The following is a 17,211-nucleotide window of genomic DNA, read 5'->3' as shown; positions in this document are numbered from 1 at the left end:
TAACCATCCCAGTAGGCACTGCAGTATCACAGGTGAGCTCCCAGGATTACTTATGTCTGCACTTAGCACCAAAGGAGATAATAATGGCACAGTGTGATGGTTATGTAATTGTAGATTATCTTCAACACACATGTCCTTGCCCCATGTTATCAGTCAGAATGCTCACAGCCATCAGACACTCACCTGACCCCCATGATCATCCTATATCCTGATGCCCTCAAATAGCACAAAAGATGGAAATAAGCACTCCGTTCACTGAAGAACCTTGTTGCAGGCAGTGTTACTGCCACGACCGGGCACTCCGGGATCTGAACCACAGTGTCATGGATACGGTATCACGGGTATACTTCGGTAGGACAGTTTTACATTTGGCTCTTGCTTGAAACTACAAACAAGCGAGCTTCATTACAAAGCAGACATTTCACTGACTGCTAACTGAATTAGATGAAATTGAACTAATTGGGGTTTTTTTAAATCTAAATCTTTGGTGTTCTTCCCCTCCTCTTTCTGGGCCCCTGTTTCTTTATCGTTAAAATAAATGAAGTGACTTTTATCTCAGGTCTAAAGTGCCATGGTTAGATGATTCTGCTTAAAGCACAAATCAAAGAGAAATTCTTCTCCCTTTAGGAGAGAAAATGAAAAGTGCCAGACTAGGGGCTGATGTGATGGCTCAACTGGCTAATTCTCCACTTGCAAGTGCCAGCATTCCATATGAGCACCGGTTTGTGTCCTGGATGCCATACTTCCAATTCAACTCCCTGCTTATGATGTGTGAAAGCAACAGAAGATGGCTCAAAGCCTTGGGACCCTCAACTCATGTGGGAGGCCCTAAAGAAGCCCCTGGCTTCAGATTGTCTCAGCTCTGGCTGTTGCGGTCATTTATGGGAAAGGGGTGAGCCAGTGGATGAAAGATCTTTCTGTTTGTCCTCTCTTTAACCTGCCTTTCAAATAAAAATAAATAAATCTTACCCCAAAAGTGCCAGGCTAAAGAGGACCATGTCAGGGTTTCAAAGCAGCCTCTCTCACAAAGGGACTATGTCTTCTAAGTGTTTTGTGTTCCCATTTAGACAGTAGTCTTTTAATTTCTGCTCTTTTTTTTTTATCAAGTTCATCTGCTGGATTTATTATTTACCAAAGATTTATTTTTTTAGGAAAATCATCCACATGTTTTTCTTTTGATCCGGAAATCCCACTTTTAGAAATGAACCCCCATTCACACTGGCCCAGATACAAGTGGCTGAGGCTATTCCAATGGATTGGAAAACTACCCAAATGCCCTGCAGTAGTGGACAGGTTGCACAAAGCACAGGGCTACACACAAAGAGGTACCGGGCACCTCTGCAGAGTAAGGCAAGACTTCCCATCATGATGACCCAGTGTATTCCAAGAAAATCTGTGAAAAGCAGCAAAATTCAGAAGAGTGCCTACATTCAGGTCCTTGAAAAAGCTCACAGGGGCCTGGCGCAATGGCTCAGTGGTTAAATCCTTAGCTTGCAGGCATTGGGATCCCATACGGTTCATATCTCAGCTGTTCCATTTCCTATCCAGCTCCCTGCTTGTGGCCTGGGAAAGCAGTTGAGGACAGCTCAAAGTCTGTGGACCCTGCACCTGCGTGGGAGACCTGGAAGAAGCTCCTGGGTTCTGGTTTTAGATCAGCTCAGTTCCGGCTGTTGTTGACCACATGAGCAGTGAACTAGTGGATGGAAGACCTCTCTATCTTGCCTTATCTCTGCAAATCTGCCTTTCCAATAAAAATAAAATAATCTTAAAAAATGTTCATGGAACACTGCATTATGAAAACACTGTGCATAGATTTCAAAATGCTTTTATTGAAACAGATGCATTCTTGATTTCAATATCCTTGGGCTTTCTGAAGTACTCTCTATATACTCTCTTTTGTGAAAGAAGGAGGGACAAGGGATAAGCACACATGTCTGCAGTAAGAGACATGGACTGAATAAACGAAAAAACAAATCCAATAGTCTCTCACTAGGATGTCATGGCACAGAATGGGGGAACTGGCAGCAGAGCCAAGAGCCCTTGTATATTGTATCATTTTCACTATGGAATCATATAAAAGTCATGTTGCTTTGCTTTCAAAATAAAATCAATCAAAAAGAAAAAAATATGAAAGAAAAAAACCAAGGCAACACAAAGGAAGCTAAGGGCATAGGAAGATGCCAGCAGAATCACACACACTCCATGAAGGGACTCTGGGACTCCTCTTCTCTGTCGGGTAAGGAGAGTATGTTCTCACTGCCTGCCCCCACACCCATGTGCACAATTACAGCTTTTTTTTTTTTTGTGAACACATTCAAACCCACAAAAACATCGGAATAACAGCATGGTGAACACCAGGTGCCTTTCATTTAGAGCCATTCCTTTCTACACATGCTGCCCCTCTCCCTTTCTGGGCGTGCATGCACACATACAAACACACATACACACACACACCTACTCGTGATTTTTATTCCTGAACCATTTGAAATTAACTCAGAGACATGACAGGTTACTTCTAAATGGTTATGAATGTGTCTCCTAAGGCTACAACTTGATAGCCTCCCAATATTGATACCCAAGAGTACAAAACTTGAGTTATCCTCTAACAGGGAGTCTACAAATTCCTTCAACTTCTCACTTAAATTTTAAGATTTAATCAACATTCATGCCTTGTATTTGGGTTTCATTTTGTTGTTCTTGTTCTTGTTTTTTAAAATTCCAACACAAATCCCTGCTTTCTCATGGCTATTGTAAATTTCCACGAGCTTGACTGTTCTGAAAAATTCAGGCTGGGTGACTTATAGTCCATGGGCAAACCTAGAAGTAGCAAGCTCCAGTAGCAACAAGCACACCCACCTCCTAGATGCTGTTTCAACTTTTTAAAAAAGATTTACTCGTTTTTATTGGAAACACAGATTTACAGAGAGAAGGAAATAGAGAGAAAAAGCTCTTCCATCTGCTTGTTCACTCCCAAGATGGCTGAAATGGCCAGAATTGAACTGATCCAAAGCCAAAAGCCAGGAGCCCCTTCCAGGTCTCCCATGCAGGTGCAGGGACTCAAAAATTTGGGCCATCCTCCACTGCTTTTCCAGGCCACAAGTAGGGAGCTAGATGGGAATTGGGGCAGCTGGGACATGAGCCGGTGCCCACATGGTCTTGCAGTTGAGTCAGTCCTACTATCTCAATTTTGATTTCTCACCAGGAAGGATCAGAGATCTTGGGAGAAAGGCTGGTTCCAGGAACAGGGCAGGTGAAACATGCATCAAGTGCTCCAATTAGTAGGGAAAGGATGAGATCACAGAGCAGGGAAAGCAGAATAAAGTGGCAGATAAGGGAACACTGACCCACAGAGAGAATGGGCAGTTCATATCAGAGAAGGGAGAGAATCAGAAAATACTCATTGTATAACCTAGCTTGACACTGTGGCAGGCAAGCATCATCTACTGACGCTGCAACAGGAGGGGAAAGGGAGCAAAGAACAGCACGCTCAGAAGATCTGAGCTTTCACCCCTACAGGATGTCACAGTTACAGAGGGCAGAGACCCCTTATGATCAATCCAGCAGTCGCCACTGCCAAGATCAAAGCATCTTCAACAGTCATGCACCTTGCCTTTGGGGCTTCCTGGCTCAGGGTCCCAGACAGAACACAGGACCAAGCAGGTGGCATTCTTGCCCAGATCTGATCAAGAAAGAACTCAAATACAGATGTGGGACACTTCATAAAACCACTGCCTGGGGCCCGGTGGTGTGACCTAGCAGCTAAAATCCTCGCCTTGAACGCGCCACAGGGATCCCATATGGGTGCCGGTTCTAATCCTGGCAGCTCCACCTCCCATCCAGCTCCCTGCCTGTGGCCTGGGAAAGCAGTCGAGGATGGCCCAAAGCTTTGGGACCCTGCACTCATATGGGAGACCCGGAAGAGGTTCCTGGCTCCCAGCTTCAGATCAGCACGGCACCGGCCATTGTGGTTGCTTGGGGAGTGAATCATCGGACAGAAGATCTTCCTCTCTGTCTCTCCTCCTTTCTGTATATTTTACTTTGTATTAAAAATAAATAAATCTTAAAAAAAAACTGCCTGAGGCTTTCAGAAAAGAGATCCATATCCTAGGTAGATAGATAGATAGGTAGATAGATAGATAGATAGATAGATAGATAGACAGACAGAAAAATACACACACAAGGATAGATAAAGTAGGATGGCCATTCTATTTGATTGGAGACTGAGCACCTGTCACCAGACACAATGCCTGCTCCTTGCTGGGATCCCAGATTCCCTCCTTTCTCCCAATAAATGGTAAAAAAGGACATTTTGAGGATAACTGCAAAATTGAAATATGAACCATTCGACAAGTAAGATTATTATATCATTGTTAAACTTTTATGTGTATGATAATTATATCATGGATGTGTAAGAAATGTAATTGGTCTTAGGAGAGTTATAGTAATGTGATGGGGTGGGGTGTCATTCTGTCTGCAAACTATTGTCGTATGTTTCGATGCAAAAAATGTGATTGCATGTGTGCATGTGCACGTGTGCATGTATGCTTGAGTGGTATGTAGGCAAGGGTGAAAGAGAGACAAGGAAATGCAAATACAGCCAAATGTAAATATCAGCTGAAGGGATCTCAGAACATGGTATATAACGTTATTCTCTTCATTTCTGTGTGGGTTTGAAATATTAAAAAAAAAAAATGGAGCGAGACTTTGGAGAAAGGTGGAAATACAAATAGAGTGGCAAAAACAAAGTTATTAACGTCTGCAACTGACCATGATATGGTACTGGGACTGTACTTTTAAAAATGCATGAACCCAGGATGCTGCTCACCTACAGTTGAGAGACATAGTACTCAATCACAAAACAAAGAACAAAGATTCTTGCAGGTTCTCCCAGCTCTAGAACACATGTTGGTTGGACTCTGACATCAACCACACAGAAAGCAGTCCCCAGCCATGGGGCGAAGATAACAATGAATGAGGTGCTGAACCTGAAACAATGGCCAGGGGGAGCTATGGATGTGTCTGTTGGAGGCACAAACAGAATGGGCAACGAGCCTTGTGTGGACACCAGAAGGTAACCTGCTGATTAAGAAGAGCTCCAGACAGGGGCTGGCATTGTGGAACAAGGGGCTCAGCCACCACCTGCAATGCCAGCAGCCCACATCAGAGTGCTGGTTTAAGTCCCACCTGCTCCACTTCTGATTCCACTCCCTGTTAATACACCTGGGAAGGTAGCAGTAGATGGTCCAAGCAACTGAGCCTCTGCCATCCATGTGGGAGAACCAGATGGAGAATGAACTAGCAGATTAAAGACCTGTCTGCTCGCTCTCTCTTTCTCTCTCCCTCTCTCTCTCTCTCTCTCTCTCGTACTTATCAAACCAGGGATTGTTTCTCTCAAGTTTAGCCCTTCCCACTGTATATAAGGCTGAACTCTGCATGGTGGAACATAAATAATTTAGTCTTCTTAGTAAGCTGACTCAAACCAAAAGGCTTCTGTATAATTCAAAGCAAATATAGGCTGGGCTCTATTTTTAAAAAGTCGACTCATTCATTATAAAACCACCCAGAGTAGAACTACAAGTACTAGATGCTTGAAATACTTAGCACAATTATTGATTTTCACCAACAATCACTCCATCTATTTTCTGAGTTCAAAAAAGCCATCTATTTTTTATGCACAACAAGTTGCAGAATGAGTAATAAGTTTAAAGGGTGTGTGTGTGTGTGTGCATGCGCGCGCACCCACAGGTCATGAATGATTTACAAGCACATTGCTTGTGTCCAAAGGCCCACGCCAGCAGAGTCTTCTACAGTGAGGCTGTCAGCTTCTCGCCTGTCTGGGCTGAAAGGCAGCTACAGTGACACAAGATCTGGAGCCATTGTGTCCAGCCCTCCTGCCGCAGGCCTCCTGAGGAACCTCACTGGGGTCTGTAGGTAGTGGGAAGCAGGCCAACTGGTTTCATTAAACCTGGAAACAGTTCTGGAAACAGTCCTAACTAAGACGATGTCTGCTCTCTTTCGCCACCTACATCGCTAGAAGAGTTGAATGAGATTGTGGGACAGGAAGCATAGCCTAGGGGGTTATGAGCAGGGACTCTGGAGTCACTCAGCACTGGCAGTCCTTGAAAATCCACAGCCCATTCAACCCAGGCTGAGAGGTGACAGCCTGTCCGAGCCTCAGTTTCCCCATCTGTGAATACATCTGCTTCCTAGGGTGGACGTGTAGAGTCAACGTATTCATTTGTATACAGTGATAGAACCATGGTGGAGGCCATAGACATATAGGGCAGTGGGGTCACAAACCGATTTGTGGATAGGGCACTCAGGGGTATTAGTTCACGATTTCTGAGATTCAACTCAATGCCAGATCCCTGGCTAGGCTCTCTGGGGACAGCCAAAGGCCAGGCAGGTAAGAATGGTTAACCAGTCAACCATGTGGTGACTGACACAAGTGGAAGAGTGGTGTTACCTCCTTCAGCTGGGGAGCAAGGTTAGGGGAGATTAGGAAGACTCTCAGGAGGAGGTGGTAACGTTTGAACTAAATATCAGAAACCACACAGCCTCAGCCAAATGAGGGGGCATCTAGCTGTGGGCGCAGCATGAACCAAGGCCTGGGAGCTGCACAGAGCTGACTCAATCCTTAAGCACAAAGAAGGAAGGGTTAGAAGGGCATCTCAATGACATGCTGGCCCCTCCATTCTGCCTCTACTTGAGGTTTGACCTGGCACAGGCTGCTTAACCTCCTGGGCATTCTCCCCCACCTATACAAGAGGCATCCTTTCCCCTGGAAAGGCTGGTGGAGACCAGGCTGGGTGTGGGGGTCAAATGGTCACTTTTATATGTGGAGTTACTTGCTTAGTGACCTTGAACCCTGACTACCTGCATAGTTCTTCTAACAGCATCTAGGAGTGGAAGGGAAGCAGGTCACAGAAGCTGAAGAAAGCCACATGCAGGGACCCAAGAGGGAGGAAGCCAGGTGTCAGGCAGGCACAGATGGCTCTGAGCCACAGGGAATAATGACCTGACATTATCAACTGACCCAGTGCTCCTCCTGGGCAGGAAGAGGCCTACGGAGAGCAAGGCAGATTCTCAGACCATTTAGCTCATCCTGGGGAGCTGATCCCAGGCTCCCCACCATGGAGAAGAAGGCCACCTGGGTGCCTCTGTCCTTGAGTGGAGCCCCAGAGGGGAAAGGAAATACAACACACACTATAGGGGACTCTGTGGGTGACATCGTCATAGTCATCCCAGGGTCAGCAGATGCCATTGTCAGGTTAAGGTGAGAAACATATTTGGGGTCATCAGCCAACCAGCCTCAAAGTCTGGCTGTGAACTGCAGCAAAACTGACCTATACTGAAACGTGCACCTACCTGCATGGTAGCCAGTCTGGACTGCCACCTCCCTGTCTGCACGATGAACACACACCACTCCCATCCAACAGGAACTGAGGCTGGGCTGTCACTGTCAAGTCATGACATAATGTCCAACTTTTGTCCCTGGAGCATTGTTCAGCAGCTCCTCAACCCTGATCCCAGTTTGGTCTTGTCGGTGCCTCCCTGGAGTGCTGGAAGGACAGCCCAGCAGCTATTGATGCAGATACTCTGGCTCTAGCAGGGTGAGCAGTGTGTATGAAGCCACTCAGCTGGGAAAGGGCAGGGTTGGGCTGGGAAGCCAGGTCTCTTCCCACTGTACCTGGTGCCCTTCCCATGGCTGCTTATTTGGGGCCACAGTATGGGTATGGGGAGGAGGCTCCCTGGCTGCAGGAGACTATGAGTTAGGTGTCAAGATGTGCTCCACACCACTGTCTGACAAGAGTGCCCATGGCCTGTGATGATGGCCTCAGGGATGGCCAGAGCTGGAGAACACAGGCCAGATCTGATCCTGTACCTTGATGTTCAAAGAGCAATCTAGAGCCTGAACCAACAGCTGCTGTCTTAGCAACTCCCACATCTAAGCCTTCCCTGGGTAACTCTCCCTGCAGAGACCTCAGGTAAACCAAGGCAGCGGCACCTTGGAAAACTAAAAATTGCCCAGGACCAACAGGTCTGGAGTAGACCCTGGGCAGCTGCTGTTGTGGGCTGTTAGCCATTGGTTTAGGCACTCTTTGAATCTCCCAAGATTCCTTGAAAATAAGAATTTTCAAGGGTCCTTATTAAACATCAGTTCCCCAGGCTCCTTCCACGATGATGTTGAATAAGTACACTGGGAATCTATGTGTTTAGCAAACTAGACCTTCCTCTGCCATGCTGCCCAGCTGGTGATTCATCATCAGACACTTTGGGGGTACACTGTCTAGTCCAACCCTCCTCATTTGTCATTTGAATCCCCTCTTATCATCCCCATCCCATGAGCAAGCCAGCATGAATCTAAGTATGGTGTCTCAGCTGGGCAGTGCTCAGACTCACCTGGGCTGTCATGCACAGCACACAGACAAGAGCAGGTGAGGTTGACCAGCTCATGCCAGTCTGCTAGTCTCCCCTGGCTTCCACAGTGCAAGTCCTCTTTCCCATGAGAACGCCCAGCCCAGGCAAACAGGGAAGGTTGGTCCCCCTAAGTGACTGGGAGCTTTTATGTTTTCAAATGTTCCAGGGAGACCTTCAAATCCACCAAAGTTTGAGTACCACCACTGGAAGGGACATTGTAGTCACTTCTTAGGAGACCAGCACTTGTCACTGCATGTTGCAGGAATGAAGCAATAGGAAGGATGCTGAGGACCTGCTGGGGGCCTGGCACTGCACCCCACACTTGTTCCTTCCACCTTTCCCAGCACCCATGTAGCACTGGGAGCATCTCCATGTTACATGCATGTTCCCTGGAGGGAATCCATTTTCTCATTTCCTCTCCAGTTCTTTCCCAACTTCACCTATGATGCCACATGCAGCTCAGGAGTATCCTGCAAGTAGACCAATGGCCAGCACCACCAGCTGGCTGGCAGGCAGTATGAGTGACTTATTTATTAGACTGAATTATTTACACCCCATCTGTTTTTGAAAAAGGACTGAGGTGCCCAATGGGGAGACTTTCATCAAGAGTAAGGCCAGCCAGGTTACTCACTGGGGACTGATGTGGCTTTAGCTTCAAGGGTCTTGAATTTAAAACAGGAGGTCAACACCTTGAATTGACTCTTTGGCCAGATAGACAGGAAGGAAACTTATTGGGTCCCTGGTGAGGATAGATGGGGAGCCATCACACTCTCATTCAGCATGCTGCTGCTGAGAAACCCCACCAGGACCTGCCCTGGGCCTCACCATGCTGCTCTTACAGGCTCTGTGTTTTTTTTTTTTTTTTTAAGGTTCTGGCTGTTCTGATTCACCTCCATGACCTGTGAGAGATCATTTCATTCCCACAGCTTTGAGTCTGAAGACATATGAGGGAACCTACGAATCTTCAAGGTATCCCCCAGCCAAGGCCAGGCTGGAGCCTCTGCTGGTCAAAGCCTCAGGGATGACAACGGCGCCTCTTGGTCTGTGGGTAGAGTCTCCACTGGCTCCACCTCTCCCACTGTATCTGACATTCTAGCAGAGAGATAGACCCAATTTTTGCCCCATTACTCAGATGAGTTCATTGAGGCTCTGAGGAGGATGCTGATTTGCCCTAATCCTCTCTGTTCATGAGGGACATCAGAGGGACAATTACTCAGAGCTGTGGAATCCCAGCCATCTGTCCTGGCTATGGCACCCAGCGGTCTCTTTCCCATGCCTCTGTCCCTTGGGCTGTCAGGGTTGGATGATGGCTTTGCACTGGTTTGGGGGAGTTTGGAGAGCATATGACAGGTGCTGCACTTGTTGAGTGAGAGGACGAATGAATGAATTTGAGCATAAGTCAGTGATTGAATGAATGAATAAAGAAAGAACCCTTTTCTCCAAAGACCAGCAGCTGCAGCCAGGATCCATGCAAGCCAGGTTGGATGTGGGAACCACCTGGGTCTACTCCTTCTGCTGAGAAAGCAGGATTTTGGATTGCCACAGACAGTGAGTGCCCAGGCCTGTGCAGAGCCATGGAGGGCTAAACCAGGAAGAAACTGCAGAAACAAGCCTATGTACAGCTCTTTCAGGCTGGATACGGCTTTCAAGGGGGAGGGAGTGGGCAGGAGGGTACCTCTTGGAGGAAGGCTGAGGCTTGGAAGAACACAGGACAGCTGGGTAGCCTCAAGGAATTCTGGGGGGCTGGAGCTAAAGATTCAAGGCAAATGCATGTGTGTGTGTGTGGAGGAGGTGGGGTGTGTCTGGTAAGATGCCAGCTGGTGCTGCCTTACTGGACTCTGGGAGCTCTCTCATGCTCCCTTCACCACCCCTGTGGCGATAGCAGGCAGCTTGCCTGTCGCCTCACCACTCTGGGTCCCACAAACTCTGTTGCTATGGCCACTACCAATGCTTCCTTGAGCCAACTCCAAGACTCGTTTGCCAAGAAAACCCTTCTGAGGCCTCCTCCAACCTCCTCCAAGCTGTGCCAAATGAAGAGATGCCCAGGAACTTTCCTTTTCTCCACAGAGGATGCTCTTCCTGCTCTCCCATGTGGGCTTTCCTGCACCTGCCATCCCACAGCACGGCAGAAAGTTCCTGGGCCCTCGAGTGCCTCCTACCTTTCTGCATGGTCCACAGCGCATGTCCTTCATCTCACTTCTCCTCCTCCTCCCTTTTCTGATTTGTAACAGATCCAGAAGGTGGAAGTAGCTCATAGATTATTAATGCACTAAATGGCCTCTCTGGAGACCAGCGCCAAGCCATGGCTTCTGCCCGCCCTGAGTCACTCATTGGCTTCTATTCTCTTTCTTAGAGAGCAGCAGCAGTAGCAGCAACCAAGTTTCCAGCGGAACCTAATCACTCCTCCACTCTTAAGGACTTCTAATGTAATGTGCCCACTGCACTGCACACTCCATGGCAAGGGCATGTCAACCATGTGGGCTGGGCTGTGCAAGACTCTAGCCTGTCCAGTCGGGTTTCTGGGGACCAAAGGGTTGAGGGGCTGAGGGGCTGAGGGGCTGAGGTTAAGTGTCCTTTGATCATCCCACCTGAGAGCCCCATCATTCCAGGGTCTGCAGTGATGCTTGTTGTTCATGCAAAGAGGAAGCAGTCATGGAGACTGGGTTTTCAATGCCAGTGGCTTCCAGCGAAGGTCTGCTCCCTGGGAAGTCCCAGGCCTGGTGACTGCAGCTGCTGCTAGAGTTGATAAAGTGTTTTCTCTGGCTAAACCAGAAATGCCCTCATTGATTCTCACTTCCTCTGCACCATGTAAAAAGTAGGTTTTCTATTCTATTCTCACTTGCATAAAAGAAAAGTGAGGTTAAGGGAGGAACAGACAAGCACCAGAGGACTATGATGGTGAAACCTGGGCTTCTGCACAATGATGCTTGCCAATGGACACACTAGATCTCTTGGTTACTAAATCCAAGCATCTCTGCCTTTCTATGGAACTGCCCCCAAGTCTGCAGCTCACACCTCACATATCGCTGGGGGCAGGCTGGAGATCTCCCAGGTAGCCCAAAGCTTAATAAAATACCCAGGCAAGAAAACCAAGCCAGATGACCAAATTTCTGAGAAAGCAAAATGACATTCACAGACAGGTTCATGAGAAGCAACCGTTAGGTAAATAGCAGAGGGTCCATGCAGGGGGAAAGAGGGTTGTCACTTGTTTTTGTTTTTTGTTTCTGAAATGTCAAAGCAAGCATAGTTAGAAAGCATCAGACCTCAAGTTCCGGTTGCATTAATGCACAGCCAGCGCCTCTCCTCATCTCTACTGGCCTGTTTCCTCCCCAAAGCAGCTCCATGGAGACAGTCTCACCATGCAAACCGAAACTTCTCAGGGAGGCCCAGCCAGGGTGGGCTGTGAGGGGGCTGGCGCGCCAGGGCATCTACAAGCTAATAACCTGCTGTGGGTGTCGTCTGAAGGCCAGGCTCTGTGGGATTTGGTGCTGTTTGCATCTTCACTTCAGCCCTGCAGGAATCTGGCCTTATTTCCAGAGGCAGTCCTGCACTCCTGAGAAGGAAGGAGTTCTATGTTGCTTCCTGAGCCATGTCCAGCTCCCCATTGCCCACACTTCTGCCACCTCATCTGGCCTCTGCCACCCTGAGCCCCAGCTCCCTTACTCTGTCTTCACCACTCTGTTCCAAATTCTCCTGCTTTTAGCCTGGGCTTCCAGGAGTTAAGTCTGCAGGCCTGCTCCCTCAAAAGTCGTGGGGTGGGTAGGTAAAGTCAGAAACCAGGCAGGTGCCTTCAAAGTTCAGAAGTCAAGCTTCTCACAGGAGCCTGAAAGCCTTGCAAAACAAGCAGTGGGTCCAAAGAAAAGAAATAGGTGGTCTTTGCATGTCTATGACAACGGGCTAATCCTCTTAGCTCTGGAAGGTTTGGTGATGAGGGGCAGCAGGCAGCCTTGCCCACAGTTAACTATCCTGGTGTACTCACGACTGCTCTGTGAGGGGGAAGGGGGTGTTTTGACTTCAGGGAGTCCCAGACTAGGGTGGGACAGCTTGCAGGTAAAGGTGTCCAGGGAAAGAAACAGGGGGCTTCCTGGAGGAAGGGGTATGCAAGCACTGCCATGAAGAGGAGCACCATACCATCCAGTGGAGAGGCTGTGGAGGCAGGGGACAGCTCGTACAGAGGCCAGCAGCATGACGGAGCACGAGCAAGGGCAATGGCCATACTCTAGAGCTGGGCTGCATCCTGCTGATCCTGGTGCACACAGGCCCGCCGAGGGCCCCTGCCAGCCTCTCTGCGCCCTTCTTCCCACATGTTCTGGGGACCTGCAGCAGGTATTGAAGAGCCCAGGTGTCTGGGAGGTAATCTGGTCTTGGGGCCACCTGTCCTGGCAGATCTGTCACCTGAGCTGCTGAAACTGAACTGGGGGTGGGAACAATGGAGGTTGGGGAGGGTCTACAGTCCTCCAGGAACTAGAGGGGGGTCCCCTACCTTGGAGCTGCTCAGAGGGGTGCCCTGGAATTTGCCTTGTTCCCATGAGCATATTCCCAACCCCTCCCTCTCTGGTTGATGCCTACACTGCAGGAGGCATGGCTGCCAGGAGAAGTGGTCAATTTCCTGGTGCAATGGGGAAGCATGCCATTGAGGACCATGATGATGACTGACATCACATTAAGGTCACCTAGAGAAACCTGTTCCCCCCAACCCCTACCTGCACCCGGAGCCTTGTCTTGCTTCCTGCATCCCTTGGCCACAAAGTGGGTACACGTCCCCCTCCCCAAGTCCTGCTGAGAGGTCTGGTCAGTTCTGCTCTGAGGGAGGGATCTGGGGCAACCTCTCTCCAGTCTGAGCCTGGCACCCCAGACAGGGGCTTCCTCCTGCCTGTCCAACTGGGAACCCCAGGATGGGCTTGTGTCTCCATGCAGGAATGGAAGCCCTCTGTGGCTTAGGGAATCTCCTTAGCACAAAAACAACACTGGCCTTTCCAAGCAGCAACCCTGAATCAACACACTGCATTGAAACCGTTTTAGCACTACAGCAAATTTTTATACCTTGACAAGTGAATTCCTATTTTTTGTGGCCAGAGCAGCCCTTCTGGCCTCTGTCCTATGGCACCTACTCTCCTCCAGAGACCTGATCCACTCCCCTTTCCCACACACTTCCCACCCAGGCTTTTTCCCTCCACACCTTCAGCTGCCCAGTGCCCTCTGTGCCTGCAGCAGTCAGCTCTGTAGCACCCTCCCCACCCTGGGGCCCAATGGATGACCCCACACCTCTGGCCTGGCTGGTGCCCAGTAGCCCTCTAGGCTGTACATTTGACCGCGGTTCCCAGCACCACCTGCAGCTAAGTGGAGTGGAAATAGTTGCTGTAACCTGGCCTGGCTCCTGCTTGCCAGCCCATGGTGTACCAGCACCACTACCCTGCTTGCTGTTCCCTGGCATGCCAGCTTCTTTCCCAGGCTTGTTTGCATTTGCTGCCTTATCCACCAACATGGAAGGCTCTTCAATCAATGAATGTCACCTCCTCCAAGAGGCCTTTCATGATTGCCCAAGGCATTCACCCTGTCCCATCATCTTGTTCATTTCTCTCATAACTCAGTTTTCCTACCTTAAGGATCAGGATGTGATTTTAAATCTTGGCTCTCTTAGGTATGGGCTGTGTGTTCGGGTAAGTTACTTAGTCTGTCTGAGCCTTAGTTTTCTTAGCTGTATAATGGGCATTGTGAGGGCACTTATAGCATCAAACAGGTACAATGAAGGTTAAATGCATATGAGTGCTCCAAACAGCACTGGGCCTTACCTGTACCAGATTCCAGCCTTGGAGAGACTCCGCAATGATGGACGTGACGGATGGACAGACGCCTCCAAACACCATCAGGTGGTTGGGTCCATATTTTATTGCGTCGTAGAAGGCTTTCAAGCCTTTGGCATTGTCACACTGGGAAACAACAGAGAGGTGGGGGCAGGTGAGCACCAGCTTTGCCAGGAGTGATGCCCTCCCCCAATCCCAGATTTCCAGCAACAATCTCCCTGCCCGGGAAACCAGCTGTGTGTCCATTCTCTTCCTACAGCGGTCCTGGCCCTCTGCTCTGCACTGAGGGGAGGGTGGGCTCAGCACCCCTCGGCACCTCCCACCCCAGCTCTCCCCTCCCTCAGGCCTCCCCCATCAGAGCACACCAGGGAAGGCTCCCAGATGCCCCACACTGACCTTTCCTACATCATTTAAATTTTAAAACAAGGCGTCAGATCCATGCTCAGTAGGATGATTGTTACTAGACATACAGAGAAAAAGCACTGGGCATGTGGCTTCTAGAACCCCACCCCCAACTAAGGGGAATGCAAGACGGCCCTTTTCTATGGGAGATGGTGTGGCAGTCCTCAACAGGTGACACCCAGAACTGCCATCTGACCCAGCTGCTTGACTTCTAGGTCTACATCCAAAATAAGGAGATATTTGCACATCACGTCCGTCATGGTGTTTATCACAACAACCAAAAGGCAGACCAACACAACCACATATCAACATATGATTGGATAGACAAAGTGTGGTACAGCCAAAGGATAGAATATTACTTGAATCTGAACAGGAAATCTAGGCACACACTACAGCATTGATGCACCTTAAAGACTGGATCCAAAGTGAAACGACCACACAAATGGACAAATATAAGAGCACTTCTAAAACTTCACAGGAAAATTTGAAATCCATGCACAAAAGAGATTTTCAGGGGCCCAGCATGGTGGCCTAGAGGCTAAAGTCCTCACCTTGAACATGCCGGGATTCCATATGGGTACCAAGTTCTAATCCTGGCAGCCCTGCTTCCCATCCAGCTCCCTGCCTATAGCTTGGGAAAGCAGTCAAGGACAGCCCAAAGCCTTGGGACCCTACAACCATGTGGAAGTCCCAGAGGAGGCTCCTGGCTCCTGGCTTCAAATCAGCACAGCTCTGACCATTGTGGCCACTTGAGGAGTGAATTGTTGGACGAAAGATATTTCTCTGTCTCACCTTCTTTCTGTATATATCTAACTTTACAATAAAAATAAATAAATCTTTAAAAGAAGAGGTTTATAAAAGGTAAAGAAAATACTGTAAAAAATTTATGTGTGGACTTTGGAAATGGGGGTACCAGAATACATTTAACTTTTAATATCACTTGCCATGAACTTTTTGAAGTTTCAATTATAGTGACACAGAGGCAGAAAGAATAGGGGCGGCCAGGTGGCTGGGAAAGGTGGGCATGGGAAGCCTTTGCTACCAGGTTTTAGAGTGTCAGTCTGGAGAGATGGAATGTTCTGGAGATAGACCAGTGAACTAGACATTCAAAAGTGGCAAAAACAGAAGATGTCTGCTATGTACCTTTTACCAAAGCAATAATTTTACCGTAACAATAATAACAATAACAAAGAGGAAGAACCACCACCACCATCATCATCATCTATGGAAGGGCTTCGTTCAGCCTTTGTGTAGCTCAGCCCTTGCTGGATACAGAGAAAATGTCAAGGTCAGACTCAGCACCTGCCAAGGAGCTCGCAGCCGAGTGAGGAAGAGCAGCGATGAAGCAGAACCTGGCTATACACATGGAAGAGTGCAGGGGCGCAGCAGGGGCTTGCTACCCCCACTCTGCCCCTGGGGCACTTGCTCCTCAGAGAGGGTCTGGCTTTCCGCTTGGACCCAGCTAAACCTCTGTAAAAACATAAATTAGTCTTGCTCATGTTCCCACTTGCTGTCCACTTCAGCCCAGATTCCTATCAGAATACAATTCTCCAAAGGTTAAAAGCAGAATTCTCTTGAATGTTGCGAGTGGGCACATGTCCAAGTTTGACGGAGTGTATTAATATAGGGATCCATGCGGGACAAGGTGGTTTAGGAGAGAGAAACTGAGAAACGGAGCTGTTTACAGCTAATGAAAGAAACGTCTAAGGAATAAGATGAGATGACTCAATTACATGCTGGCTGAAGTCCTACAGGGAAACAAAACTACAAACTTTGGGGACAGAAAAGGAAATCACGGAAACCCAGCACACCTGCCCGGTGTCAGAGACAAGTGTGATGCTTGGCCCTTCATCAGCCGGGCCAAGCTCTTTGTTCCTCGTTAGCTGACCCTTTGCCATGGCTGTTGGAAAATGTTCCTCTCTCCTTTGCCTTTCAAATAAACTAATCACCATTTAAAATTTTGTTGAAAGGCAGAGTTACATAAAGAGGAGAAGAATATATGTACACATAGACGGAAAACCTTCCATCTACTGGTTCATTCCCCAAATGGTCACAGGGGCTTGGGCTGGGCCAGGCTGATGCCAGGAGTCCAAAGCTTCATCAGGGTCCCCCTGGTGGGCTCAAGGGTCCCAAATACTTGTGCCATCCTTCACTGATGGATTGGAAGTAGAACAGCCAGAACTCAAACTAGCAACTCTATGTGATGCTGGCAGCTGCAGGTGGAGTCTTAGCAAGCTACATCACAATGTCATCCTCCCTTATTTTTAATAAAGGAGGCAAGCCTTTGGTGCATCAGTGTAGATGGCACTTGGGACACCCATGTTAATGTCCAGGTTCCCTAGTTGGAGTCCTGACTCCACTCCTGATACTAGCTTTCCACTGACATACATCCTAGGAGGCAGCAGGTAATGGCTCAAGTAGCGGGGTCCCTGCCACCCATGTAGGAGACCTGGATTGAGTTTCTGGTTCTCTGTCCCAGTTTTGGTTAGTGTAAGCATTTGCAAAGTGAAACAGTAGATGAGAGATTTCCATGCGTGTGGTGTGTGTGTGTCTACATTTCAAATAAATATTAAAAAAAAAAGAA

General features: G+C 48.5%; 1 protein-coding gene across 1 annotated transcript in view; it reads right to left on the bottom strand.

Annotated features, from left to right (window-relative positions):
* The window catches only part of GABBR2 (gamma-aminobutyric acid type B receptor subunit 2), a 326,347-nt gene that overhangs the window by 201,194 nt on the left and 107,942 nt on the right, over positions 1–17,211 (bottom strand). Inside the window, exon 2 of the mRNA XM_040962792.1 lies at positions 14,214–14,351. Coding sequence (XP_040818726.1) covers positions 14,214–14,351 — 138 coding nt within the window. The remainder of the gene's footprint in view (positions 1–14,213; positions 14,352–17,211) is intronic.

The sequence above is a fragment of the Ochotona curzoniae genome, unplaced genomic scaffold (genome assembly GCF_017591425.1).
Source record: "Ochotona curzoniae isolate NIBS_2020 unplaced genomic scaffold, NIBS_Ocur_1.0 scaffold_3208, whole genome shotgun sequence".
Taxonomy (NCBI): Eukaryota; Metazoa; Chordata; class Mammalia; order Lagomorpha; family Ochotonidae; genus Ochotona; species Ochotona curzoniae.
Note: the sequence above shows the minus strand (reverse complement) of the source record. Positions and strands in the feature narration are given on the sequence as shown.